General features: G+C 55.8%; 10 protein-coding genes across 10 annotated transcripts; 4 read left to right on the top strand and 6 right to left on the bottom strand.

Annotated features, from left to right (window-relative positions):
- Positions 1–392: 392 nt before the first annotated feature.
- On the top strand, positions 393–1,699 carry azaE-3 (Ketoreductase azaE; the record flags this gene model as incomplete). The annotated part of the gene is made up of 5 exons (XM_036645303.1): positions 393–466; positions 528–955; positions 1,029–1,231; positions 1,323–1,512; positions 1,575–1,699. 5 exons carry the CDS (start codon positions 393–395, stop codon positions 1,697–1,699), a joined length of 1,020 nt encoding a protein of 339 aa, XP_036489314.1.
- A 632-nt stretch (positions 1,700–2,331) lies between these two features.
- con-6 (Conidiation-specific protein 6) lies at positions 2,332–2,639 on the bottom strand (the record flags this gene model as incomplete). Its single annotated transcript, XM_036645302.1, has 2 exons — positions 2,332–2,401; positions 2,458–2,639. 2 exons carry the CDS (start codon positions 2,637–2,639, stop codon positions 2,332–2,334), a joined length of 252 nt encoding a protein of 83 aa, XP_036489311.1.
- Positions 2,640–6,353: 3,714 nt separating this feature from the next.
- On the top strand, positions 6,354–6,706 carry CGCS363_v013452 (uncharacterized protein; the record flags this gene model as incomplete). The annotated part of the gene is made up of 2 exons (XM_036645301.1): positions 6,354–6,654; positions 6,702–6,706. 2 exons carry the CDS (start codon positions 6,354–6,356, stop codon positions 6,704–6,706), a joined length of 306 nt encoding a protein of 101 aa, XP_036489312.1.
- Positions 6,707–7,787: 1,081 nt separating this feature from the next.
- CGCS363_v013451 (uncharacterized protein) lies at positions 7,788–8,595 on the bottom strand (the record flags this gene model as incomplete). Its single annotated transcript, XM_036645300.1, has 4 exons — positions 7,788–7,919; positions 8,035–8,200; positions 8,266–8,503; positions 8,586–8,595. The coding sequence occupies 4 exons, from the start codon at positions 8,593–8,595 to the stop codon at positions 7,788–7,790; spliced, it is 546 nt and encodes a 181-aa protein (XP_036489310.1).
- A 2,829-nt stretch (positions 8,596–11,424) lies between these two features.
- Psma6 (Proteasome subunit alpha type-6) lies at positions 11,425–12,504 on the bottom strand (the record flags this gene model as incomplete). Its single annotated transcript, XM_036645299.1, has 5 exons — positions 11,425–11,811; positions 11,866–12,078; positions 12,139–12,233; positions 12,352–12,414; positions 12,468–12,504. The coding sequence occupies 5 exons, from the start codon at positions 12,502–12,504 to the stop codon at positions 11,425–11,427; spliced, it is 795 nt and encodes a 264-aa protein (XP_036489818.1).
- A 715-nt stretch (positions 12,505–13,219) lies between these two features.
- Positions 13,220–14,476, top strand: CGCS363_v013449 (uncharacterized protein; the record flags this gene model as incomplete). Its single annotated transcript, XM_036645298.1, has 1 exon — positions 13,220–14,476. The coding sequence occupies one exon, from the start codon at positions 13,220–13,222 to the stop codon at positions 14,474–14,476; it is 1,257 nt and encodes a 418-aa protein (XP_036489917.1).
- Positions 14,477–14,604: 128 nt separating this feature from the next.
- PHYHD1 (Phytanoyl-CoA dioxygenase domain-containing protein 1) lies at positions 14,605–15,540 on the bottom strand (the record flags this gene model as incomplete). The annotated part of the gene is made up of 1 exon (XM_036645297.1): positions 14,605–15,540. One exon carries the CDS (start codon positions 15,538–15,540, stop codon positions 14,605–14,607), a length of 936 nt encoding a protein of 311 aa, XP_036489916.1.
- A 545-nt stretch (positions 15,541–16,085) lies between these two features.
- On the bottom strand, positions 16,086–16,962 carry CGCS363_v013447 (uncharacterized protein; the record flags this gene model as incomplete). The annotated part of the gene is made up of 3 exons (XM_036645296.1): positions 16,086–16,265; positions 16,328–16,698; positions 16,914–16,962. 3 exons carry the CDS (start codon positions 16,960–16,962, stop codon positions 16,086–16,088), a joined length of 600 nt encoding a protein of 199 aa, XP_036489911.1.
- A 1,081-nt stretch (positions 16,963–18,043) lies between these two features.
- On the bottom strand, positions 18,044–18,683 carry CGCS363_v013446 (Extracellular guanyl-specific ribonuclease; the record flags this gene model as incomplete). Its single annotated transcript, XM_036645295.1, has 2 exons — positions 18,044–18,156; positions 18,374–18,683. 2 exons carry the CDS (start codon positions 18,681–18,683, stop codon positions 18,044–18,046), a joined length of 423 nt encoding a protein of 140 aa, XP_036489910.1.
- Positions 18,684–20,588: 1,905 nt separating this feature from the next.
- On the top strand, positions 20,589–21,842 carry RP505 (Uncharacterized protein; the record flags this gene model as incomplete). The annotated part of the gene is made up of 1 exon (XM_036645294.1): positions 20,589–21,842. The coding sequence occupies one exon, from the start codon at positions 20,589–20,591 to the stop codon at positions 21,840–21,842; it is 1,254 nt and encodes a 417-aa protein (XP_036489913.1).
- Between the last annotated feature and the right edge of the window lie 3,564 nt (positions 21,843–25,406).

The following is a 25,406-nucleotide window of genomic DNA, read 5'->3' as shown; positions in this document are numbered from 1 at the left end:
TCTTTATCATCTGACGATGCTTCCCTTCCCCCTGTGAAAAGTGGGTACGGCCAAATACGCGTATCTCGGTGACCAGATACGGGGTTACAACCGCGTCCCAGTGGCTAGATATTGGGTATCGATATCGGTCTTAAGACGCTTCGCTCCGTTCGAAACTCTTCCAACGTAGCCCACATTTTCATATGTGTCGTGATGTCTCGTCAGCACGATGAGGAGATTCGGAGCTAAGTTAAGCTTAAATCCACACTTCGGTAGCAGGCTTGGTGATGGCCCTACAAAATCTACAAGTTTTAAATACCTCGTCGTTGGCCCTCGTAGACCGTGAAAATGAACAAGCACTCTCTATCCTTCAACTATTAGTTCAATTCATCAAGTCTTTCACCGCAACCAAGATGACCAGAGTCCTGCTGACTGGTGGTAGTGGCTTCATCGCCACACACATCCTTCGGCTGCTCCTAGAGAGAGGGTAAGTAACAATTGCCCATCGCGGTCTCCAATGCCACCAAGCTCACAAGATATCTCTCTAGACATTCAGTGGTCACTACTGTCCGTAACCAAGCCAAAGCCGACACCATCAGGGCGTCGAATCCCGGCTTCGGTCCCGAAAAGCTAGACTTTACCATCGTTCCAGATGTGGCTCAACCTGATGCCTTTGACGAAGCTGTCAAGTCCGATGCTCCTTTTGAGGCCGTAATTCACACCGCCAGCCCATTCACGTTCAATGTGACGGACATCCAAGCCGACCTGCTCGACCCAGCGATCAACGGGACGACGGGCATATTACGTGCGATCAAGAACGGCGCTCCATCCGTGAAGCGAGTTGTGATCACATCGTCTTTTGGTTCTATGATGGATATCTCCAAGGGCCTGTGGCCCGACCACAACTACGACGAGAAGGACTGGAACCCAATAACGCTCGATCAAGCCTTAGAGAACCCGGGGTTCGGTTACTCTGGTACGGGATCAGTCCAACTTTAGCAACCAACGCTTTTCCAAGCTCGACTAACGTTGTTCTTGTGCCGCAACAGCAAGCAAGACCTTCGCTGAGAAGGCCGCTTGGAGTTTTGTAGAGAACGAGTCTCCAGGCTTCACCCTATCAACCATCAACCCTCCGCTCGTGTTTGGCCCGGCCGTGCAGGAGCTGGCTTCGCTTGACGCGCTCAACACCTCGAATCAGTTCATCAGGAGCTTCATTCTTGGTGCCGCGAAGAAGGAAATTCCCCCTACAACGGTAAGTAAACTTGCTCCTCGTCAAGCCATCCGAGACCAAAAGCGGTCGGCGTTCACGAATATGAAACTCACCAGAACGACTTGGCACGCAGAACCCCATTTTCGCGGACGTTCGCGACGTAGCTTTCGCTCACGTCATGGCCATGGAGAAGGAAGAGGCAGGAAACCAGCGCTTCTTCATCACCGGGGGCTACTGCTCCAACCGCCAGATCATCGACATCATCCGCAAGAACTTCCCCGAGTACAAGTCAGCACTCCCTTCGAAGTGCACTAAGGGTGGAGGTTAGTTTCTCTTATTTTAACCGAACGTTAAAGGACTTCAAGGACTAAGAACAGAGACGCAGAACTGCCGGACAAGGTTTACAAGGTGAACAACCAAAGAAGCATCGATGTTCTCGGAATCAAGTACAGGACCTTCGAGGAATGCGTGGTGGACACTGTTCGGTCGTTTGGTACAGTCGACAATTAGGTTTCATGGGCATGCTACATGTACATAGGGCTTAGAGAAGACCATTTTTTGTATGTTGTTTAACGTGCAGTGGCCTCGAAAACTGTTTGGCTCAAACAGCAAATGCGGTACGGGTTGATACGTCACCTCAGGTACAAAGATGAAGAACTACAGCACATAGGACATGACCTTGGACACGCTTCTCCGTGACGACTTGTCGTTGAATAAGTAAGTTAACCGTCTCGAAGGTTAAGAAAACAAAACGAGCTGTACTTCACCCGAAGCTTTTACAATATGACAGTTCGGTGGAAATGACACTGTAGCTCGATTGCTTAAATCTAAAGCCGGATAGCCATGGACATAGGTCGGCAGATGAGCAAAATCATGTCACAAAACCTGAAGCAGTGCTACATGTAACGAACAACACGTCATGTCAAAATCAGCCTACTGACTATGAAAAAGTGTCTAAATTACCGCGAATTCACAATAGTCATCATCGTATCTGATTGGAATGTGAGTTTTACAGTGTTCTCATTGAATGCTTGCATGCGCCAAGCAGTGAATAGTGGCTAAGATACAGTGACATAACTCGTCCGTATAACTCCTGCCCCTGCTCCAGCTATTGGAGTAAAAAATCATTCAAATCAGTCGCTTTACATGTTGTCAAGGCGCTCCTTGGCGGACTGCTTAGCCTCGTCGGAGACGTTGGGGTTCTTGAGGGTACTAAAAGGAATAGTCAGCGACCACTATTGACCTGTGAGCGACTTGAGAGGACTCACGCCTTGAGACCACCGGCAACGTTGCCAGGGTTCTTGTCCTCGTTGTCGCCAGACTTGGGGACGTCACCACCGTTGAACTCGTTCTCGAGGACGGCCTTGGAGTTCTTCTTGCTCTCCTCGGAGGTGTTGGGGTTGTTGATGTTGGCCTTGTGGCCGCCGGCGATCTGAGCTTCGGTAGGCATGTTGGTGGTTTGGTGGGGTTGATTGAAAGTTTGAAAAGTGTTTGTTGGGCTGTGAAGCTTGATGGTTGTGAATGCTGAAGTTGTTTGTTGTGTGATGATGAGAAGAAAAAGTAGATGGGGTTGCAGGAATGATCCCTTCTTATACAACTTCGCTGACGGCTATCCTAACGTGTTGACATACGGAGCTTGGGTGATGTGCTTCTGGAAAGACAAAGCTCAGCTCAGCTGTGTCAGAGCCAAAGCCACCAACCCCTCGGCAAGCTTACATCACAGCTAGTAGCAGCACATGGGGAAAGGGCTGGGGGAGGAGGAATTCGATGTAATGATGGCATCATTGACTCTCAACGCCGCGTCTAACCTGCGTCTCTCGCATGAGATGCTCGTCACAAACGGGCTGGAGAGCGTGGACCGGCCGGCATCCAGCCGCAGCTACCGGGCCAACGCCCGAGCGGGGGAACGAAAACCTGCCAAGAATTCATGATACCGCCTCTCTTTGGCATCTTTCTCGATGATCGGCTGTCTTCCAGGATGCCCTTTGTGAAGTCATGACGTGTCACGCAGGTACAGCCAACGCCCCGAGCTTTTCGTTTTCCAGATCGAGATGATGGGAAAAGTCGGTGCGTACTTCGCCGGTCTTCCTACTTCCAATGGCTCATGAATCGTTTCTTATTCCTGCAAAAGCTACACGGGGACGCCATATGGGAGACTCAAAGCGTTGGTGACGGCGCAAGCGTGCCTGGCAGGCAGCTCTCCGCAAGGGGCAAGGACCGGCGCAGGGGAACGAACGAAATGTGGGGTTCAGGTACGGCTAGGCGAAAGCTTTTTGAGAAAGCTACGGCGACCCGAGCTGTCGGCGTGCTTGATGGTTAAGGTGGTGGGAGGTCTCAGTTAGGGACAACGCTTCGCCAGCCCTACGATCTCTTAGGATGCGGTTCCTGTCACGGTAACGGGAGTGCACACGCGCGCTAGGCTGGTCAGGGGGTGACGGGGGACTTCGGACTCGCGCCAACCGTCCGTGGCATATCCCGATCGATCGACCGATGAGGTCGGCGAAGGACGACGAGGAGGGGCAGGAGACAAGGCTCCGGGACCAATTAGCTATCTGTGGTCCGATGGGAAAGGGGAGGCTTGTGCGGACTGGAAACGCGATGCGGTGCTACTGATGCATTGGATCGAGCCGACATGCCAGATGCTGTTTCCGGGAGGGGGGCCTAGAAGCCTTAGCTTTGGGGATGGACGGGGCGCGAGGCGTCTGGGCGGACGCTGGCGGATGTTGCTGTCTGTGTTTTGAAAAGGCATGCGATTGCGTCGATTTGTCGCCGTCATTGTTGGCTGTGATCTGCGGAATAAGAAAGGAAAAGTTCATGCTCCGCGTAGCGTGCCTGGAGCAAAAGCTCCTGGGCGGAGGACTAGCTTGGTAGGCTCTGAAGCCGTGGGAGACCACAACGGTGCAAATGCTAATTGAGCAACTCCAGAGGTCTAAACCACTTATTTGGTCGAGGAATTGTGCAATGCCCAATTTATGCCACTGCCCTCAATGGCAAACACAATACCGACAAAACTTATTCACGATGCGATGTGTAGAGAAGTCCAGCAACATGGGACGACTTGCCCCTGCACCAGCCAGCTGACCTGCAAGCACAAACCATCAATCATCAAACGCCATCAGCCCCGCGGCCCGCGACATGGCTAAATCCAATCTCAGATCGAAATCTCAGATGGGAATCTGAAAGAGAGTGTGACGCACGGGCGATGCCTGGGACAGCCGCCATGCCCAAATCATACGGGAATGACATGATTGGTATTGCGGGGTAGAATGGCACAAGGAGGAGATGGACGGCGACGAACAAGGACAGAGATGGTGCCGGGGCACTACGCAGATGCAACATGCTTACGCGCGGTGCATTGAGTTTCGCAACAATCCCATGTTGTGCTGCTGTGACGGCGGGCGGCCCGGGAGACGGACATGTCGTCGATGCGGCTCATGCCGGTCGTGGGTTTGGCGGCCCCACTAGCTCGCAGCGACTGATGATTCATCGTAGACCTCAAAGGAAGTCATGATGTCAACGACAGGCCAGCGTCTGGGGTAACGGGGCACAGACACTTGTTGCGGCTGTCTGAGGCACGCTCTGGGAATAGGGAGAATGTGAAAGTTGCTTTGGGAAAGGATCATCAGGGGAGACTGAGATGCGGGATGGGGAAGGGCGGGAAAGGGTAGATATTGAGAAGCCCATCCCCTCTCTGGCCATCATGACAACCGACAATCTTTCCCATCCTCCTGCCGACCAATACTTCTTAGATCTTCTGCCCGGTCCTTTCTCATCTCCACCCAATTGGCCATCGACGCGGCATAGACATGCACTAGCGTCTTCGGACAGCCAGCCTGGTTGACGGACGCCATGGGCTCGGGTCGCTTCAGCACCAATCATTCTGTTGCCCGTGTGCGTAGCAACATGTATCGAGGGTCGATACGAGCTTCACATCAACTGCCGAACGATGCCGTAACCTCACCGTCCGGGTCGGAGGACCTAATCGTAGGTAGCCGTTTGCCTATGTCATGATGCAGCTAGTCAATCTCGTACGATCTGTTGCGCGTCGGTCAGTCATAGGAAGCCGCCAAATTATCTGAGATGAGACGACACCAGCCGCAGCCGCAAAACCCAAGGCCCGGTTGCCAAGCACCCGGCCCACAAGAGAACATATGGTATGGTGTGAACTCGCGCCAAGAAGAGCGAGAGTCCAGACCGAAAAAGCAATAAAAAAATCCGCCGTGATGATGCATATGTCATGTCCCCGCTTGGCGACTCCCACCGGCGTTTGGTGATACCGCGATAGACACTAGCCATAGAGTCGGACCTCAACTCTCACAGGCCCCTTCAGCCGCGAGACGCCGTCACTCGCAAGCGGCGCCTGTTTCGTTTCTTGCCATGCCGTCCTGCTACTGGTCGATTTGCGATAACTTATCATGCAAGCCAACACGTGCGCGCATCCAGCTCGTGCTTCAAACTGACGCTTGTCGTCTCGCTAATGCACTCGACATCAACCCGCCGGTGACCGTCACACAAGCCGGCAAAAGTTGTTTGATGAGTAGTATGCGGCTATCATTGAAAAGATTGATAGCGAGAGGCCTCTTCACCCCATTTCGGAAAGAAACCAAATGCAAGCTTCAGGTGATCCGCGATAGGGCCAGAAAAAAAATAAAACGTTCAATAGTCTGATAACCTGCCCCCGCGCTAGAGATGACAGCATCACCGCCGGTGAAAAAAAGAGCCCAGCCGCTCGGCTGCGTCCGCCGCGGAGCGCATCTCACAGCCAATCAGACCCCCCGCTGCGCCTGTCAGGGACCGCAAGCCTCAACACAGCCACGCGGCCAGTGGGGCGGTCGAACTGTACCGCACGGCGGGGACCCTGCCCTCCGCCTCCACCGGGCCCCCGTCGCGCGCAAAGCCTCCACACCATCTCATCCGCGCTTCCGACTTCACTCCATCACGAACACCATCCACCCGGGACCTCGGACTTGAAAGGGAAACTCACTCATCAATTCTCACAAACCCTTCCCGAGGCAGCCTCACCCCCCAGCCCTTCAGCTCGTGCAACCCTACCACTTCCCCCAAACCCCCGGTCATAAGGCTGGACTCTACTGGGCTGGCTGGCTAAGCTGAACCTCCCCAGCACCCAACCCCTGAAAGAACGAAGAAGCAAAACGCAAAAAACATGACATCACCAGACCCCGACCAACAACAGCCCGCGGCCATCAACTACGTCGCGGGATTCCTCCTCGTCGGCCTCGCGTGGGGCTTCACCACCCCCTTCATCCGCCGCGCCGCCAAAGACCACCACCCGGCGCCGCACCCGATCCTCGAGAGCGACGCCGTGAAAGCCAGCTGGCTCCGCAGCCGCCTCTACGGCGCCTTCTTCGGCGTCCTCGACCTGCTACGAAACCCGCGCTACGCTGCCCCGCTGCTGATCAACCTCACCGGCAGCGTGTGGTTCTTCCTGCTCATCGGACAGGCTGGTGAGTGTTGTCTCTCCTTCTCCGGCGTGGGTGATGCCGAAAGAGAGTGTGAGTTGCTAATGTGGAAGGGGGGAAATAGAATTGAGCTTGACCGTTCCCATCGTCAACACCCTAGCCTTCCTCTTCACCGTGATTGGCGAGTGGTGGGTTGAGAAGAAAGTCATCAGTCGAGGTAAGTCGTTCTTCGTTCCTTCCTACCCACACCCAAAAGGCAGTTCGTCTCCAGCGCGTGTGGATTGGTTGCGCACAATGCTGAAACAAGTCTTTTTTATCCGCACCACAGACACAATGCTAGGAATGGTCCTCTCCCTATCCGGGATAGCTTTATGTGTCCACAGCAAGACCAGGTAGAGATAGTGACAGATTTCACCATCCCCAGATATCGTGTTCGCTTGGTGCGCTGGTCCTGGTCTGGTCAAGCGTCGTGCTGTTAGTCTTCAGACTCCAGAGGGTGTGAGAAACAGAGGATGGCCCGCACCTGCGGGACCCCGGCACCCCAGATGCACGTACGCACGTGTCTCTCCTTGAGGATCGTTGCCGCGTGCCTCGTGTCTCGGGCATCTGCGCTGCGGAATGTCGGGCAGGTCTCTGGTGGATTTTGGGGGCCGCGCACCATGCCAAACAATGCCGAGCTTGTATAGATCCAAAAATGAATGTTTGATACTGAAGATTTGGAACCCGAAACGGGGAGCGAAACATCCTCTAAATGTCTTGATTGTCTTTTTTGCGCCTGGCAAAATGCGTTTGTCTGAAATTGATTCTCTTCTAAATATTCTGCCAATTCTTCTCCTGCACGTGTCTCGCCCGCAATGTCTCTGGGGTTCCGCGGTACCGCCCTAGACCCCTTTCGTGCCGCAAGCGCAATACCAGTCGCCTTGTCTTGAAGAGAATGTCTAGTGACATCTTAATGAAATGGAAAAAGAGATGAAATTCTTTTGAGATAGGCCCAAGGAAACCCATTATCGCTCTTCCCGTGTATTATGTTTGGTATCCTCCATGCGCCGTTTATACAAAATTAGAAACCCCCGGATGCCAGCTAGAGAGGAAGGCGTCTCATGACCTCATCAAACATCCATCTTCGTCATTTTCGCAACAACACGTGGGGTTTAGTTGACATCCGCGATACGCATGCCTTACGGTCGTCGCGCGCGAAGCCAGCGCTGCACGCTCCGAAGGCTAGGGTCCTCAGCCGTCCAGCGGCCCATCGCGCGGTCTGACATCTGCAGCTCGTTGTATATGGTTTCATCGGTAATCGCAGAGAGTTCCTGTATGAACCCTGCCGTGTTAGTCTGGCATTCCGACCTGGGGACTGGCAATAACCGTCCTCCATGATATCAATCTCCCCAGAAACAGTGGTGGAAAGCAAACAACATCACGTACAACTCTCAGCTGCTGGTCGCATGCCCTAAGGTGTGATTGGTTCCTGTTGGTCGGTCTGCCGCCTTGGAGGATGCCGTCCCGGTTGTTCACCCACCGCTGCGCAGCAGCCTGGCGGAGGTAGATCTTTTGACATTCGTGCCGTCTGGCGAACGAGTCGAGGAGGCATCTGTAGAGTCCCAGGGTCAGTACTTGATGCGCGCATGTCGCGATCGATGGGCAATAGCGACTGACTGCTTCAACTCCGCTTTCTCCTGCTCAAGCGGCCCGCCGCTTGCCTGCGGAACACTGGTGTCGGCGGCGCAGTTGAGGACGTGCTGCCCGTCGAGGGAGCACTGGCGCAAAGCTGCCCACCCCTCGGTGTAATAGTCCTCCATATTGGGAGGATCTGTAGGCGCCGCAGCGATGTAGTATTGGAGAGTCCGAAAGTCGGAGAGGACCTCGGCGACTCGTATGGTCCGGTATTCGTTGACTAGGAGCAGGTCAGAGATACAGCCATGGAATCGTCCGGCGCAAGGAGGCGGGCCTCCAAACGTTTTTCATGATGAACTTACACCCGTCCATAGCAGCGAATTGCGCAAGCAATTGTAGAGTTTAGTGATTAAAAGTAGTCTGAGAAGAGTCAAAGTGACCCGGTATAAGAGAAGGGTCGTAAGAGAAAGGCGCCGGTGAGGTGAACGAGAGACTGTTGTAGATGAAGTTGCTGTTTGATGCCGTGTCATTGAAGAGTGATCAAACGCCACGCCGCTCGGCTTTTGTACATTCTCGACGGCCTCCCACGAAAGACAAACAAGAGACGAAGGGAAGGAAGAGGAAGAATGAATCACGAAAATTGCAGATTGGAAGATGAGAGTCAACGAGACCCAAGGCAGGCATGCTCCGTCACGAAACCGCAATCTCAAGCTTTTGCCCGGCCTACCAGGGAATAGGGTAGGGTAGGGTATGATAGCTGGCAGCCCGCAACGGCAGCAGCAGCAGTAGCCTTCTCTGCCTTTGGGGGGAGTGAAAGTCCCGAACGGCGGAGGAGCCCCATAGGGCATGCATGAGCTCATTCGACATGCTTGACCAATGGTGGTTCATGTCCTTCGTCTGAAGACACCTTGGCCCCCGGTTCGCTGATAGTCCCGGCCGACGAATCGGAGAAAAAAGAAGGGCGGCGACGGGGACCTGGCAGTTGGGATGGCGTTGCGAGCTCAAAGCTAGACTGACCCCAGCCGAGCTGGTGGCGCGCGCGGCCGCCCCTGGTTCCCGGCGCGAGGAGGTAGGTGGGTGGTGGTGGTGGTGGGTGTCGTAGGTAGGAGAGACACACATTTTGCTGTGGGATGCTAATTATGTGGTTGACTGGGGTTGACGGTTCTTCTCTTCGGGAGGCCTGGCGATGATGATGCAACTCGCGTGCTCGATGCCTGCAGGGCTTCGATGGTCTGGGCTGCTGGGGGGGCTGCCGGCTGTCGCCTGCAGGGCTGTCATATTGATTGATGTGCTGTAGGGGTCAGGGCCACATCAAGCCAAGGGGTTGAGAAGGCCCGGATTGGACCTCAGTCGCTCGACAGATGCCCTTGAGGCTGCGCGGGATGTGAGACCAAGCCCGAGAACGAGGGTGTGGGTTGTGCGTCGTTCGTTGAGTAGTCGAGTGCGTGTGGTAAGGCAACGCTCGTTCGCGATGGTGGGTATAGAGCAGAACTGTGAACCATCTCAGAGACACAGAAGACCGACCCAAAGGTGGACTACTGTAAGGTATTTTGCCCTGCTAGCCGTGATAGGTATGGTCCTGGGTGTGGACATTGGACCAGGGACCGGGGGAGAAAAGATGGGATGACGCAGACAGCAGAAGGAGAAGAAGAAGTCTCTGATAGGCAAAGTTCGGCTGGCCGGTCGGTCTGAGGTCGGTCTGGCCCAAGCAGGCAGTCCGCCCAGGCCAGAGTGCGAGCCCGCGGTGACGGTCCCACGGTATTCTTCGTAGGTCGGTGGTCTCGCAATGTGAAATGTCCACGTCGTTTTCCCCAGGGCTGGCAGCAGGGATGAAGAATAAGGTAAGGTCGGTGGATCTTCAGCTGACTCCACACCACTCTTGGCGGCCGGATCGGGAAACGGGCTGGAGACAGTGACAGGGCTCTGGCAGGCTCTTCCAGGCTCTGGCAGGCCCTCGGGCTGCAGGTGCTGTGGCTTCACCGCGCCTGTGGCCAATGAGCACCGTTATCCTAGACGTCTGCCCACGTTTGGCACGTTTTATTCCAGCTGAACGCACCGCCGCTCCATCCGTTAAAAACTGCCACCTGCATTGGACCGACCGAGCCATGCCTATCTCGCTCGCTCGCTCGCTCCCTTGTCCTTACCACTTTCTCTCCATGCACTGTCCAAATCCTCAACGACGACCACCCATTCCCTAGCAATAAGTAGACGCAAGACGCCGGCTGCATGGTCTCTGTCCTGTTGCGTCCTAGCAGAAGGCAGACTCGAGAATTTCTCCCGGTGGGGATTCGATTGCTGTGAAGCAGACTGGACGGAGCGTCTCGAAGGGCTGACCCATCCAGCTCATGTCTTGGACGCCATTCCCGTGCTTCATTCGCTCCCACACCCGTGGGCTCGTGTTTGAAGTGTAATGCACAAACCTAACACCGCGGTGGTCAAACCCTAGTCCCCAACAGTGGGGGCCGACAGCGAGGAAAGGGACCTTAGCTGTTCATAGTAAGGCCGCCCTCAAATGTTCGCGTGTCAGGACTCGCCGTGAGAGCCGTGTCAGTTCAGCCTTCTTGTGGCCGCGGTGGCTTGAACTCCACATGCCCGCTGCCCGTTGCTTGCTTTTCTTGCTCCAAGATACCACGACCGTAATGCCAGTCGTCGCCCTGTGGAAAACCGTCTCACCAGTCGTCTCACCAGTCGTCTCACTTACTCGGCGAAACTCTGCGCCCGTGATCCGGGGGGCTCCCAAAAGATGCCTACCGATGTGAATGCCTTCAACCCACGGAAACAGCCCCGTGTCTGCTGTCTCGAATCTCCCTAACATTCGGCATCCGAGACACCAACCGTCAACTCATCTCTCCGCTGCCTTCTGTCAAGCCACAGACGTGCTTCTTCTCATACCTGCCGTCCCTCAGCATTCAGCCAGGCCGCATAGGGCTACTCGGCCGGACAATGCTTGAATCTCATTGGATTGATCATGGCAACGTCTTTTGCATGTCTTGATCTATATCAAATTGTAGGCTGGCTAGTAGTACAATCGTGTGCGGGGGGTCTGGCTTCGTGAGACTACCAGCTCGACTCTCGTCTACACATCCCGCGGCGGCCAGGCGCGATCTGGTCTGTTGGCGGAATCGACGTCGCCAGCGGACTTCTTCATCGGACGCACCGACCCTATCCAGCTTCCACTAGCCGGGTCTCGTCTCTTCCACCTTAGTCCTTCTCCGCGATCGCTTGTAACCGCTCATCGATCTCGTCCTCGGTCAGCGTACGGAAACCGGGGTCGGTTCCCTCCTGGCCGTCTGCACGGGGGCCTCCCACAATACCGATCTCGATCTCGCCCTTCTTGAAGTCCATGCTGAGGACGGTGCTGAGCGTCGTAATGGCAAGCTCAGTAACCTCCCTCCAGTCGCCGGGGGCGTGTTCCTTGTTGCGCAGCTTCTTCTCAAGGTGGTTGAGGGCCTCCTGCTGCTTGGGCCCGGCGGCGGTGCCCTTGTAGCCAATGTAGTATCCGGCAGGATCGCACTTGAACAGCTGAGGTCCAAACTCCGAGTCCAATGAGATCAGTGTCGTCGCAACGCCGTACGGGCGCATGTAGGCCTTTATCACTTGTCAGTTCCAGGTTCCTTCCATTTGCTTTTCAGCCGTGCTTACTCTTTGTGTGTAGACCTGGCTGATGTTGGCCAGTCTCTTGGCGAGAGCATCGGCGGGCATCTCGTAGCCGTACTTGTAGCGGAACTCGGCCGCCTCACCCTGGGCACGCTGGGAGAAGGCACGGGCATCGGCAATAGAACCGGTCATCACGCAGCCGACAGATGGGGAGATCTGGAAGATGTGGGAGACGGAGGCGGGGTCGATGAGCTTATCCTGTTTATTGGGTCAGTCCCCCGTCCGACACCTGCATCCCCGCTGACAGTCTCAACGTACAGGAACCTTCTTCTGAGACAGGACAACGGCGCAGTCCTTGCCCCTAACACCTATCGACATGATGTTGGCAGCTGTGATGGCCTTGAAGGCATATTCTGTGCGCAATCGTCTCGTCAGCTGGGCGGTTCGAGGCCGTGGTTGGAGGCCCCGCTCGATGGCATCACCGCAGGGAGGGGCAATCGATCGGGCTGCGGGCGGAGGATGAATACATACCGACTTGGTACAATCTTCCCTGCTCGGAGAAGATTGTGATGTGTCGGTCGTAAGCTGAGCCACCTGGGGTAAGAAGCCTCGTTAGCTGTGATTGACGACCGAAGGGCTGAGGTCACCGGGGTAGCGGTGGCCGTCCCAGTACGCACCCGACATCTTGGCGGTGTTTCTAGGTCAACGTAGGTCGAATTGCGTTCAGTAAGATCGTGCTCGACGGTGGTGAGCTGTGGCAGGTCGGTGGTGGGGTGAAGGTGGACGAAATGGCGGTTCGACGTTGGTGGTTGAGCTCTGACGAAGCTCTTGGGATATCGACGCGTTTGCAGGAGCTTGCCTAGAGCAGGCGAGGCAACGTACCGGGAAGCTCCAGTGGGAAGGCTGAGTGGATGCCTTGGATTGGTCCAAGCAACTGTCTGTCTAGCCTGAGGCAATAAGCAGACGACACAACGCTTACATAAGTAAGAGACCTGGTACGTGCACACTGAAAAGCTGCAGTGCAGGGATACAGCGGGGCACCCCTGGCACTGCGGGAACGACAACGCATCCTGCTGCCAAAAAAATGGCAGGGCAGCGTCCAAAGGAAAAAAAAAATATCGAGGGACCATTCCCGACTTTCACCCTCCAGTCTCGAGCACCACACGTCGCGCCCAATCGGACTGCCGCACACGAGGCCATCGCATTCCAATCTAATAGGCCGAGCACACGTGGAGAGCATTGAAGCGGCCCAATTCTGCATTTTCTGTACCCTCCTCAGACCCAGCAGGCGCAACCGCAGACACCAAATTCCGATCCAGCGATCCTCTCTCCCCTCCCTCCCTCGCCTTTCCGGGACGCAGAAAAAAAAACGAAGAGGGTGTGCCCGCTGCTGCCCGTCATGTCCGCAAAAGTACCGGCCTGGAAACGATTGGGCCTCAAGCTCAAGTCCGGCCCAGAGATTGGCGGCCCTGCTGCCGAGGGATCGAAGCCCAACGGTCACCAGCAACACCACGACGCCCGGAACGCCAACGGCGCGGCGGACGCCGCCAGCGCCGCCGCCAAAAGGAAACGTCCCGAGCATTCGTCCGTTCCCCCTGCGTTCAGCTCCCCCCTCAAAAGGACCCGCACCGACGACCATCATCATGCTGCTGCCACTCCCCCGACCCTGAGGAAGCAGAAGTCCGTCACCTTCACCGAAGACACCAAGAACCCCACCGCCGTCGCCGAGCCGACAAAGAAGAAGAACAAGAGCAAGAAGCCGGCCAAGCCCGCGACGCAGCAGCCGCAGGCCGACATCAAGCCCTCCCTCGAGTACCTCCGCGCCTGGAAGCACGCCCGCGCGACCTGGAAGTTCAACAAGAACTACCAGTCCATCCTCATGAAGCGCGTCTTCCACACCGAGGCCATCCCCTCGGCCGACATCGACACCTTTTACGAGTACATCCAGGACCTCAAGGGCTACACGCGGACGCGGCTGCGCGAGACGGCGGACGAGGTCAGGAAGGAGGACGCCGTCCAGGGCAAGGCCGCCTTCCCCGACGGCACGCCGGACGCGGACTCGAAGCAGTCCGAGTACGAGAAGGTCCTGGCCGGGCTGAAGCAGCTTGGCGCCGAGGATGGCGGTAGTAGTGGCAAGAGGAAGCGCTTCGACGAGAGCGGCTTCGTGGCGCAGTCGAGCGACGTCGCCATCACGCAGCGTGTGATCAAGCGCATGCGCGCCGAGACGATATTGGAGGAGCTCGCAGAGAGCGAGGACAGCGATGCCATGACCATTGACACGGAGGAGGCGCCGTCAAAGCCTGCCGCCGCTGCTGTTCAGGAGGAGACGGTCGACAAGAGGGTGAAGCTCAACGACGGCACGAAGCAGAGTGCCTCTCGCCGTCGTAAGCAGCGCACGGCCAATGTCGACAGCAGCTCTGACGAGTCTTCTGATGACGACTCTGACGACGACTCGAGCAGCGACAGCGACTCGTCGGACGATGACTCTGACAACGAGTCCGAGGTGCAGCGCCAGGCTGCGCAGCGGGATGCCGAGGAGACCTCCAGCAGCTCGTCGTCCTCGTCCGAGGAGGAAGACGACGACAGCAGCGATGATGACAGCTCGGAAGAGGAGGAGGTTACTACGAAGAAGAAGAAGTCTGCCGGCAAGAGGTGATAAAGCTGGCAGACGCAAGCCAGGCACATGTACAACCTTTGACGTCTTCACACTCGCATGGTTGGGAAACCAGACTAGATGGATCTTTTTATATTTTTTTGTTCTTGGGGCAGACTGATACCCATGACTCAGGCATATAACTTGGTGAACCCAGCCTCAGGCGGCTGCAGCCAGTTCTTCTCATCATACTTCGTGCCCTCGCCCTCGATGACGTGAAACGTGTAGATAATCCGCCCCTTTTGGCTCAGGTTCTTCTCGCTCTTGTGCAGCAAGTTGCCGTGGATGAGCACCAGGTCGCCAGCCTTCACCTCGCCAGGCACATACGCCCCCTTCCCCTCCTCGCTCTGCGCAGCGTACTCATCCCCCGGCGGGAACCGCGGCCCCTGGTTCTCCACCATCTCCGTGCCCTTGTCCCCGGCCTTCCTCACCAACCGGTTCGCCACGGGCGCCCAGCGGTGGCTGCCCGGCAAGAAGCTCAAGCACCCGTTCTCCAGCGTCGCGTCCTCAAGCGCGTACCAGAACCCCACGGCCGACGGCGGGTCCGTGTACAGGAACGTCGAGTCCTGGTGCGGCGGCACGGCGCCCCCGATCTCGGGCTGCTTGCAGATGACCATGCTCTGCAGGCAGCGGGGGTCCCTGAAGCCGAGGCTGCGCGCGACGGCGGCCGGCTTCCCCGGGACAGCGGCGGTCGAGGCCGGGTCCGAGACGGCGGCGAAGGGCGGGGAGAGCACGTGCAGGTAGTGGCCGATCTTGTTGATGGCGCGGGCCTTGGGCTTGGCGAGGTTGCCGGCGTCGTCGAAGGCGTCCTCCTCGAAGAAGAAGCGCACCTTGTCGCCCGAGGTGAGGAAGTAGTCGTCGCCGACGTGGTCTGCCTTCTCGCCGGTGGAGAAGCGTGTCATGGGGTGGTCGGCGAGGGAGAAGTTGTCGAGGAGCGAGTGGGTCTCGGCGAGCAGGCCCTGGACAGTTTCCGGGGAAAGGGCGCCTGGGATGATGAGGTAGCCGTCGCGGTTGAAGGTGGCGAGCTGGGAGGGTGTGAGGCCCTCTTCTTGCGCGGGGACGGTCATGTTGGGATGAGTCAACCGGGCTTCTGGACCGCTGGTTTGTGAGGAAGAGAGAGACGGTTTGAGACCTTGGGCCGGGCTCCAGGAGGATGTGAAGCTCGAAGGCGTGCGAATGAGATTGGAGAGGCTTGTTGGGAGCAGATGGACTCATATAAGTTAGGCCATGGCGCGCCGTTGGATGTTTGACAATTTGGAAGGTGTGAATGCGGGGACCGGCCGGCCCCGCACTTGCCCCCAAGCGCTTATCTCCATCGCCTCAGTGTCGTCACTCTTGTCCAGCTGAAAACCCGAGCTTTAGCTGCATCGCGGAATGATGCTTCCAAACAAAGATTGATTTTGTATATTTCATATGTAGATTATTTGGCAGCGCATGAACCAGATGCGAGCCACTCATCGCTCTCATCATAGCCGCTGACCAAAACAAGAAAAGAGTAACTCCTCATTTGGCGAAAAATAATATGCAAACTCCGTTTCCCTTTATGCCTGCTAGAAATGAAAAATGAGCTTCTAGCGTGTTTCGGGCATTCATCATCCAAGTCCATCGTGAATCACGGCAGCGGGTCGTTGAGGAACTCGTAGCCCTCCTCCGGTGGGAGAACAAATGAGGAAATACCCAATCCCAAAGCGCAGAGAACAGATACAGATGCGCTGACGGTGCAGAGAATCCAGGATGTGTCAAGACCCCAGCCAGGGACGCGGAACTGCTCGTCGTTGTCGAAGAGGTACGCCTAGTATGCTCGTCAGCTCTGTGACCCTGGCCCGTACTATAACGCAACTGCCTTAGACTTACCACAATGCCCATCAAAATAAATTCAACGGCCGCGACAAAAATCAGAAGCCCAGCGAGGATCTTCCAGCCCGTCTCGCGCTTGTACTTGCCTCCGCTCATGATGACGAGGAAAGTGACCAAAGACGCGAGGTGCATAATTGTCGAGAAAGAGGCGAGGAAGCCAACGGAGCGCCACATGGAGCAGAAATATCTCTCGCCATCTTTGCTACATAATTCGTCGGTCGGGAAGACTTTGCACGCCGGTCCAGGCCCGACGTTGGAGCAGATTTTGTGCAATCCAATGTGTTTTGAGAACTCGTTGCCGTCGGTAGCGGTAACGGAGTAAGAAACCCAGTGCGGCAATATAATGGACGTAACGATCATCGCCGTCGCTGGCAGAGCAGAACGTTAGCCATCGTGAACTGACGATGCATGATGTTGTTGCCGATTGATGTGCTTGAAGCAATCCCCAGGCGCCACTATCGCGCCCAGCTTCGAGCTTCAGAAACGGGCGATGACGACGATGCAAGGGTGGATACCTCGACCGTCGGCCTCCCGTTTTGCCTGCGCGGGGGACCCGTCGAGGGAAATGGTGGTAGGTACTTACCGGCGACAAAAGCCACGAGGGCGGTGCTGTAGACAGAGACTCGTGTCATTTTCGCAGTCGGCAAGGTGTCGTATTTCAGGACAAAGTTCGCCTTTCTTTCCTCCTCTCTGCCTGGAAAGATTGGTATGAGGCAGGAAGAAAAAGATGCCAAGTTGCTCCCATGGGAAAGAAGGAGGCAACTCGATGGGAAACCTGCAAGTCTTGGGGGGTTGCCTATCAATAGCTGGTGGTGGGCAGACTGGCTGCAGTTATGACGCTACCTGCTTCCCCAAACCGGTAAGCCGTCCAGTGAGTGGTCGAGGCTTGTGGCCGTACGCGTGTGGTGCAGGTGGGTTTGGTAACATGAGAAGGGACGGGGGCTGGATGATGCACCGGGGGGCGGGAGGGAGGCAGAGAGAGGTACAATGCTTTGGTACCAGAATTGGTGATGCTCACACCAAAACGTGAGGCGTCCGGATGTACCTTGCTCGTCTCTGGCCTCCTGTCGCAGTGTGGCAGGCACAGAGGGAGGCAGGCAACTGCCAGGCAGGGCAGGTAGCTACGGGCTTTGCAGCACCAGCCAACCACTCTCGTCCAGCGTAGGTACTCGTCCGTCGTCTCGTCTCGCTGATCGCCCACTGACCACCGACCACCACCACTACCACCATCTTCTCCGTCCGGCGGTCACTTCTCACGCACCGTTGCTGCAACCGCCTGCGTCCTGACCAAGATTACCTCGCCCTAGCGTTGACTCGAAATTGTTAGGACGGCCCTTCATCTTCACCTTGGCCTTCACCGCCCGACCGGCACGGACTAAATTCCGAGATGGGCATCTTGCATCTTGCATTCATCCCACTTCAATTCGCGCATCGCTTGCCGCCGGCAGATGGAGAGTGCATCTTCGACATGCGACGAATTGTTACACTAGGAAGACCAAATTTCTCGAGAAACGGATACAAATTAGAGAGGCTGGAGCAGAATCATCAAGAAGAAGATTGTCGGCGACGTGGCCATAATTCAACTGCCTAGCCGTGCTAACCGCTTTCCAAACCACCAAGGCAGCTCTGTCAGACGCTTAAAGCAGATCGTGGGGGGTAAACACCAAGACCGTTATCAGCGTCGCCTCTCTGGGCCAACCATCCAATAGGCGCCTAGCTGGTGCCCTCGCAGCCCACGAACGCGTTGCCGTTGGCTCCCGTGTGTGTGATCTGGCCTGCAAGAACGCACTTTTCGTTGATGATAACCCGGTCTGCTCCTGGCTTGCCTACAATCACGAGAAACTTGTCAGCTCAAGCCTCACTTTTTCTTCTCAAATCATGGAGATAGCGCTGCATCGCGGGGGGGATGGGAGCGGCCAGCCCTGCCGCTAATGCGACTTGGCGAGCTGCGACTAATAGCTTGCACAAGCACCCACGCCCGGATCGCCGATCTCATCACCACCCACGCAAACCGACAAATGCCATTTGCACTGAATCGCTTACCGCCCTTGTAGACACCACTTGTCTTCATCGGAAACTCGACAAAGGGACCCTCGACTCCGTTGAAGTCGAACCCCTCCTGGTTTCGGTACGTGTGCGGATAGCTCGAGCTGCCCGCTGTCGTGCCATCCTCCACGTGCTGGCAAGCCGCATCCGCCGCCGATCTCACCTCGGTCAGCGTGTACTCGGTCTGCCCGCATGAGATTTCGGTGTCGTTGGCCCGCGGCAGCATCCGGACATATCCAGGTCGCTGTCTCGGGAATGCATAGCCTGTGAGGCTCAGAGCCGCGATGATGGCTGCGCCAAGATGCATCTTGATGAGTGCGAAGAAACGAGGGATTCTGAGGCAAAAGAGTGACAAGGGAGATGATGCGGACAAGACGAGCAGTCAATCTCAAGAAGTACGGCGACTACCACAGCAGAGAACGACGTTTGGGTTGCTGCTTCCCGCGTCCATTCTGTCATCTGGGGATGACCCTTTGCGCTCTTTTGAACGATCTCTCCTCCAAGGTCCAAACCTCTGGCCACCAGCGCGGTTTGGTTCTCCTGAGCGCGACAGTGACAAACTTGCACAGCGCAACCGTGATACCGGAACATGGTTGGCTCTCGCTAGCACAGCTCCAGCGATCCTTATTCTCGCTCTCGTGTCAACTGCCGTGCATGGCAATGCGGTGTTCGGATCCAGAAGTCGTGTTGCCCATGGCTCTTTTGATTGGCTTGAGAGCTACTCCTGCACAATCTCACCCCGGCTAATGGGAGGTCGAGTTGCGAGTCCTCGGAGAATGGCAAACGTTGCTCCCACAATAGAGGGTTGAACGAATGCAACGCGACTCAGGAAACAAAACACCAAAAGTTTATGAATCACGACAGCTGTGCAATTCGAGTGTTGTGAAGCCAATTCAGCGACATTCGAAGCGGATCTCAAGCGGAGGTCGGGCCTTTTGCGGTCTTGTTGACACCTGCGGCCAGGGTCTTTGGGGTCTTCGGCGATCGTACTCTGTACACCCATGAAATTTCAACCGAAATCTCCGCTGAAATCCGATCCGATCTTCACAACAACCTTAGCCGGCTACGAAAAACAAAATAAACGCCAGTTTTATCTGCCTGAGCCGTGTTAACGGCGGTCAAGGAAATTGTACTGGAATAGTATTTGGCCAGGGCAGTCCAGGATGGTCGATTTTGACGTCTGCCAAACGCACGCATCATCGCCTTGTTTGGCCGCATCGATGTCTAACGCATGCTCAAAAAAACATCGATGGATCATAGACTCGCGGAACCCCACCGGATGGACAGGGTTCGGGCTGCTTGTGATTCCGACCTCCTGCCTATCTGCTGCTTGGGAGGAACACACACGCCGCACGCTGTCTATCGCGCCCGTATCTTTGTTCGGTCTGGCTCATCGTTCTCGAAGCCAGCTGCCTATGAGCCCCCTTGAATGACTCGATTTCCCGGAACCGGTGGGAGCGCCATCTACGTCCACAAAGCATGAGGCTTGTACTTTTCCAAGCTTTCTCATGGAACTCGAGACTATCCGCCTCGGATCTGATTACCAACCGTCCCTCCTTCAGGGATCCAGTCAGGGCGCCAGGCTCGATCACGCCAGAGGCAGGGCATACAGAGCCATCCCTTCCACGCGCGACATGCCGCACCAAGAGATGGGTTTATCGGCCAGTCATGGCATCCGGATCGGGGAGAGCTACCCACTGTGCGTGAAGCTAAGCCAAGGGTAGCCCCGAGTGGAGGGGCAGCAATTAAGGTGAGTTTGGGAAGCTCGCTCGCTTTTCGCGCAGGGTCCTCGGTATCTTTACATATCTTACGTATTCGACCTGCTTTTTCTGCTCTTTAACTCAACTCGCGCGCGCGCTTCGGACAAATTCTCATTAAACCCCGGCCGCCGCAATCTTTCTCAACGTCATGGAATCTGGTTACATCTTTGCTCATCTTTCCAGCTGCTCCCCGCGACTCAATCTCAGGTGAATTGGGCCTTTATTTGTGTGGTTCCGCGCAGCTGTCCTCGCCTGCATATTCCCCCACCAGAGAGCAAACTTTCAAAGGGACGAGGCGCATTGCGAATTTTAGTTTACGGCGACACTTTGACTCTGCTTGATTGATAACGATAACGAAGCCCGCGAACTACTTTTGGACGACAACGTGCGATCGGATCGTCAATTGCTTCACCTCAAGCTGCATTTACTGTCCGCAATCGAACATCATAATCATGGGAGACTCTCGTTACATGGAGCACCGGCCGGTGCAAACCAGCGCCGTCTACGTGCTGGGAGCTCCTCACTGCGAATCGATGCCGCCCCCGTCGCCGCCTTCACCACCGGTGTCACCCCCGGAGGACGAATTTCTTGAAGAATTAGAAGAGCTCAGCTTGGGATCGCCCGATGAGATGCTCGAGACAGAAGAGAATTCGGTCACAGTACAAGATCGTCTTCATGCTGCGACACACGTACTCAAGACAGAAGCAGCAGCCTTGCGCTCAGTCGCTGCGTTGTACGAGACAGACCCAGTTGCCCGGGACGGCTTCAATCGCACGGTCGCAGCAATCACACGGCACAAGGGCGAGAAGGGTAAGCTTGTGATCACAGGCGTGGGCAAATCCGGACATATTGCCAACAAGCTGGTCGCAACTTTCAACAGCCTCTCCATCGCGTCCGTCTTTTTGAACCCAATCGACGCACTACACGGCGACCTCGGCATAGTGCAAAAACACGATATCCTAATGTTCATCACCTTCTCCGGCAAGACGTCAGAGCTTTTCAACCTGCTGCCTCACCTGGACAAGCCTTCTTCCTTAATCATACTCACGGGACACACCCGGCCGGACACGTGTGAGCTCATTAAGCTGAGGCCGGACACCATTCTCCTCCCGGCACCCATTCACGAGAGCGAAACGGCGTCGTTTGGTGTATCCGCGCCCACGACATCTACGACCGTTGCTTTGGCTGTGGGTGATGCGCTCGCCATTGCTGCAGGTCAGGAGCTGCATCCCAGCATGTCACAAGTGTTCTCGAAAAATCACCCGGGAGGTGCTATTGGCGCTGCGTTTAGGAAACCGCAGACCATCTTGGACCTTGCCGTTCCCTGGACGGACATCCCAGACTTGGTGGGCTTGTGTACAGACAGCGTCGGCGCGGACCTCTTCCGGGCAGCTTACGACTCGACCTCGGGCTGGGTCCGGATAGGCAACGGCGTTGCGTCCCCGGGCCGGATCAGGAAACTGGCGACGGAGGACTTTGCGCGGTGCCTAAAGGAGATCCCGGGGCTGATGGTGCCTAGAGCGGAGATGCTATCCATTTCGTCGGAGACGACGGTACGGCGGGCGGTGAACTTTGTGAGGAACATGCAAGGAGCGGCCGACGATGGCGAGTACGTCTGCCGCGCGGACTCTATACTGGCTGTGCTTGATCAGGGAGATATGGTTGGCGTTTTGGAGGTCGGAAAGCTCTTGGAATGGAAGGACTGAAAGATATATTGAGAGACACTTCTTGCTGGGCGACTGGCGGTTATGGGAGATTTTGAAGACACGGTACTCGAAAAGAGGATATTATGAAAGCTTGTAGCGAAGAGCTCACGCCGGGGGAGGCACATATTGGAATTTTTACATCGCACGGCCTTTGAGCCACAGACGATAAACGTCGATAGAGCGTTTGGGGAAGGAATGCGAGGGGACCGGAACTGAGTCCGACGAAATGCAAAGCCGCGCGTGTTGAAGCTGGCTATCACCAACTCTCCACTACAGAGAACAAAGGACCTGAACTTGGAAGGAAGAGCATGTGAATCGCGATGTTGGGCTGGGTTGGTTTGCTTCCATTGGTGCCCAAAGCTCCCTTCAATTCCTGTAATGACGAGCTCTTTAGCTCCGGTCTTGTACAGGCAAGATCCCTCCCGTGATGGTGGTGCCCCTCAGCTTCTTTGTGTCCTTCATGAACAACGCATAAACGCCGCTCGTCGGGCCGCCATCGTTCGGCCTTTCTCCAAAAAGGTACCTGTGGTTGGGGCATGGGGGGGCATCACTCATTCAATTCGTAAGGCTGAAAGATGTCGGGGAACGGAATCCGACGGCGGTGTGGGAAAGTTTGATCCCCAAATTCCACAGTCGCCGATGGGGGCCCCCGCCTCGGGCATCGTGTAGGAACCTGAAGGGGGTCCCGTCTCCATCTTTCACAGTGCGATGGACTTTGCAAGTCTCTGGATATTAATTACTGATTTCTAACAAGTGAAAGCGAGCTGGAATGAGATGATGGAGTTTGGTCGTGAGAACTGCGTGGCATGCGGTGTCCGACGCATCGAGAGCCCGTGGACGTCGTATGTAAAGTCCTCGGGCCGGGCGAGGAGACGCGGACATGCTGCAGCGAAGCGAGCCTGTCCCCACCTCCGAGCCGGCGCCGGCTTGCGGGGGTCGTACCGGGTGTAGAGATACGTGGCCCCGGGCTTGGCGACTATCATGCTTGATGCCGTGGTTTGCGCAATAGAATCAGGTGGTTCATAGAATGTGGTATTCGATTTCATTTTATCTGCCCAGAGGCGGCGCGAATGTGAACCGGGGTGCTGTCGGTCGTCGTGATAACGGACGCTCGTGGGCCTTCAGAAAGTAGGCAGGAACTAAGCTGAGTCTTCTCGTCTGCATCCTTAGCTACTATGTCTTACCTCTCTGTTACTGTCACCATCTATCGTCATCGGTGTTGCCGTCTCTATCGTAATCTCTGCCCGCCTCCCTTGTCTTGACCACATCACAGGCTCTTTTTCGACGTGGGTCGTAGCGACAGACTTCTTCTGTTTAGTTCACACATCCGAGTCAGAACATCTCGTTCAACAGATCTGGAACATTGGAATGTTAGTAGGCGCTCGCCTCCTTTTCAATAGATCATTGCGGCCAGCGGCGCCGACTGTAAATCTTCTTCTTCCACGGCAACTGTGCCGTTGTCTGGGATGGTTGCCATGGAGAGATGCGCCTAGTAGCAAGCGGCGGCGGGTGGGGGGCGGTTACTCGAGAAGAGAAAGGGAAGGAGACAAGATGAACTAATTAGAGACGCGCTCCATGGTCTCGGAATGCGGACACTGTGCTGAGGCTTTTTTTCTCGCTCGAAAGTTCAACAATGGACTATGCTGAAAAGGGGTCCTGAACCCAAGCGCTAGGAAGGGCTTGACCGTTGGACGTGGCGCTAGAATCCGTGTGGCGGGTTATGGTTGCTTCTTTTTTCGATTCATGGTGAGACTTGGAGGGAGGTTGTCACTTGGGGTGTTTCGGTGTACCTCCAGCAAGTGACGACGACGCTGATGGCAGGAACGGCACGGATGAGAAGATTAGTGATAGATGGTCTCTTGCGGGCCTGGATGCGGCCTTGGTCGCAGAGTGCCAGATGAACACGGACTCGAGAGAGACGAAAAACGTTCGTCTTCGTCATGAACTTGCATCGGAATGCAAGTTGTGTGTCTTGGGAAGTCTTGAAGGAATGCGGGAAGACGTACGTCCAACACGTAATCCCTTCGCCGCGGAGACGGGTAGACCGAACGGCAAGGCGTGCATTGTCTGGGAACGGCCCCTTGTGCATATGAGAGTGTGCCTTGTTAGGCACTTTTTGACGTCGTCTTCTGTTGGATGGACTTGGGAATCCACAATGACGATCTATCGCGATTTAAACGAAAGGAAGCTTAAATGATTGGGATTGTGTGTTTTTGCTTCTATTTTTGTTGGTTTGCCGGCGGGGCAGGTCGACGTCAGCTCTTTTTTCTGCACAGCTTGGCGGTGGGGCAGGTCGGACCTGTTGATGGGAATGGGTGAGAAGCATGCCAGCAACGTCAATGAGCAAACGTCTGTCAAATGAATAGACGGAATACGCAATTCTCCCAAGCCCTCGCTCGGACGAACCGTCTGATTCGGATACACTTTGTCGGTCCCGAAGCTTTCACAAACTTCGTGAATACTAGAGCAGTGCACCATCGTGTGAGCCCGGCCGGCGTGTTGTGTTATTCAAGGCGGGGTTCCAAAGGTCTAGAAACCGGCGATCGGGTCGCGTCAAATTGATTGGGGGCAGCGTTTTCGGAATCATGACATGAAGAACCGTCGAGAAAAGGGCTTTGATTGGCTCATGATGTTGTCTTCGCTTCCCGAGTCTGTTTCGACGATTCTCATTGGGGCGGCGGCAAAGCTGGGGCGCGTCACCCATTGAGGCTCAGTCTTCGGGATGATGTGCATATCCCCCGTTGGCCCCATCGGTGTTTTCACCAATGCCTTGCAGCTGCGGATTGGACGGCGCCTTTTCGTTTTCTGAACGGAGACACGCCAATACGCCTTTCCAGCGAGCAGATTGGACCGGCAAAGAAATGAATCGAGGGACTTTGGGCTCGTCCACGTCCGCGAAGGTTTCGTAGCTTGTTTATTTGAAGGTTTTGCCCGGTTCGAGTCTTGTCAGCTCGACAGGGAACATAGCACAAGCGGATAGTCGGCGCCAAGGCATCTTTCTCTTCGAGAAGTGGTCGTTCGGGCCCGATGCGTTGTTCCCCAACCTCCAATCGTCTGATTGAGCGGGAAAGTCAAAAAGTGACAGCTCCGACCGCCTTCTTGACGGCTTTGATCGCTCGGTTAGGTTGTCAATGTCCGTTTCGGCGAGGTTGAAGAAGTCGCTGAATGTACGGTCAAGACTGCTTTGGCAGTGTCCGTGGAACTGCAATGCAGCATAGGCATTTACCGAGAGCCAAGCGAGTCACGTCGACGAACCGCAATCAGACACGTCCAGACTCTGCCCATCCCGCAGTGACAGGTAGAGTGAGCCGAAGTGGCTCAGTTGTGAGATACCTTGTAGGGCTCCCCGGACGGTGGAGTTTTGGCGAGGAGCGGGAAGAGGAGCCTTTAGGGTGCAGACATGGTTTCTTGTGGCCTCACTTTCGCAAGCGAGCAAGATTGACCGCGATACGGATGCGCAGTCGGGTTTCTGGGAGATGAAAGAGTTGAAAAAAAGGTTTGCCGGGCTGGAAGGGACCGGCTTCGAGAACCCCTGCAAGGCGCAACTCAGGGCGATGAACCCCT

This window comes from Colletotrichum siamense (assembly GCF_013390195.1).
Source record: "Colletotrichum siamense strain Cg363 chromosome Unknown KSG_Cg363_contig09, whole genome shotgun sequence".
NCBI lineage: Eukaryota > Fungi > Ascomycota > Sordariomycetes > Glomerellales > Glomerellaceae > Colletotrichum > Colletotrichum siamense.
The sequence above is the reverse complement of the archived record's forward strand: the minus strand, read 5'-3'. Positions and strand labels throughout refer to the sequence as shown.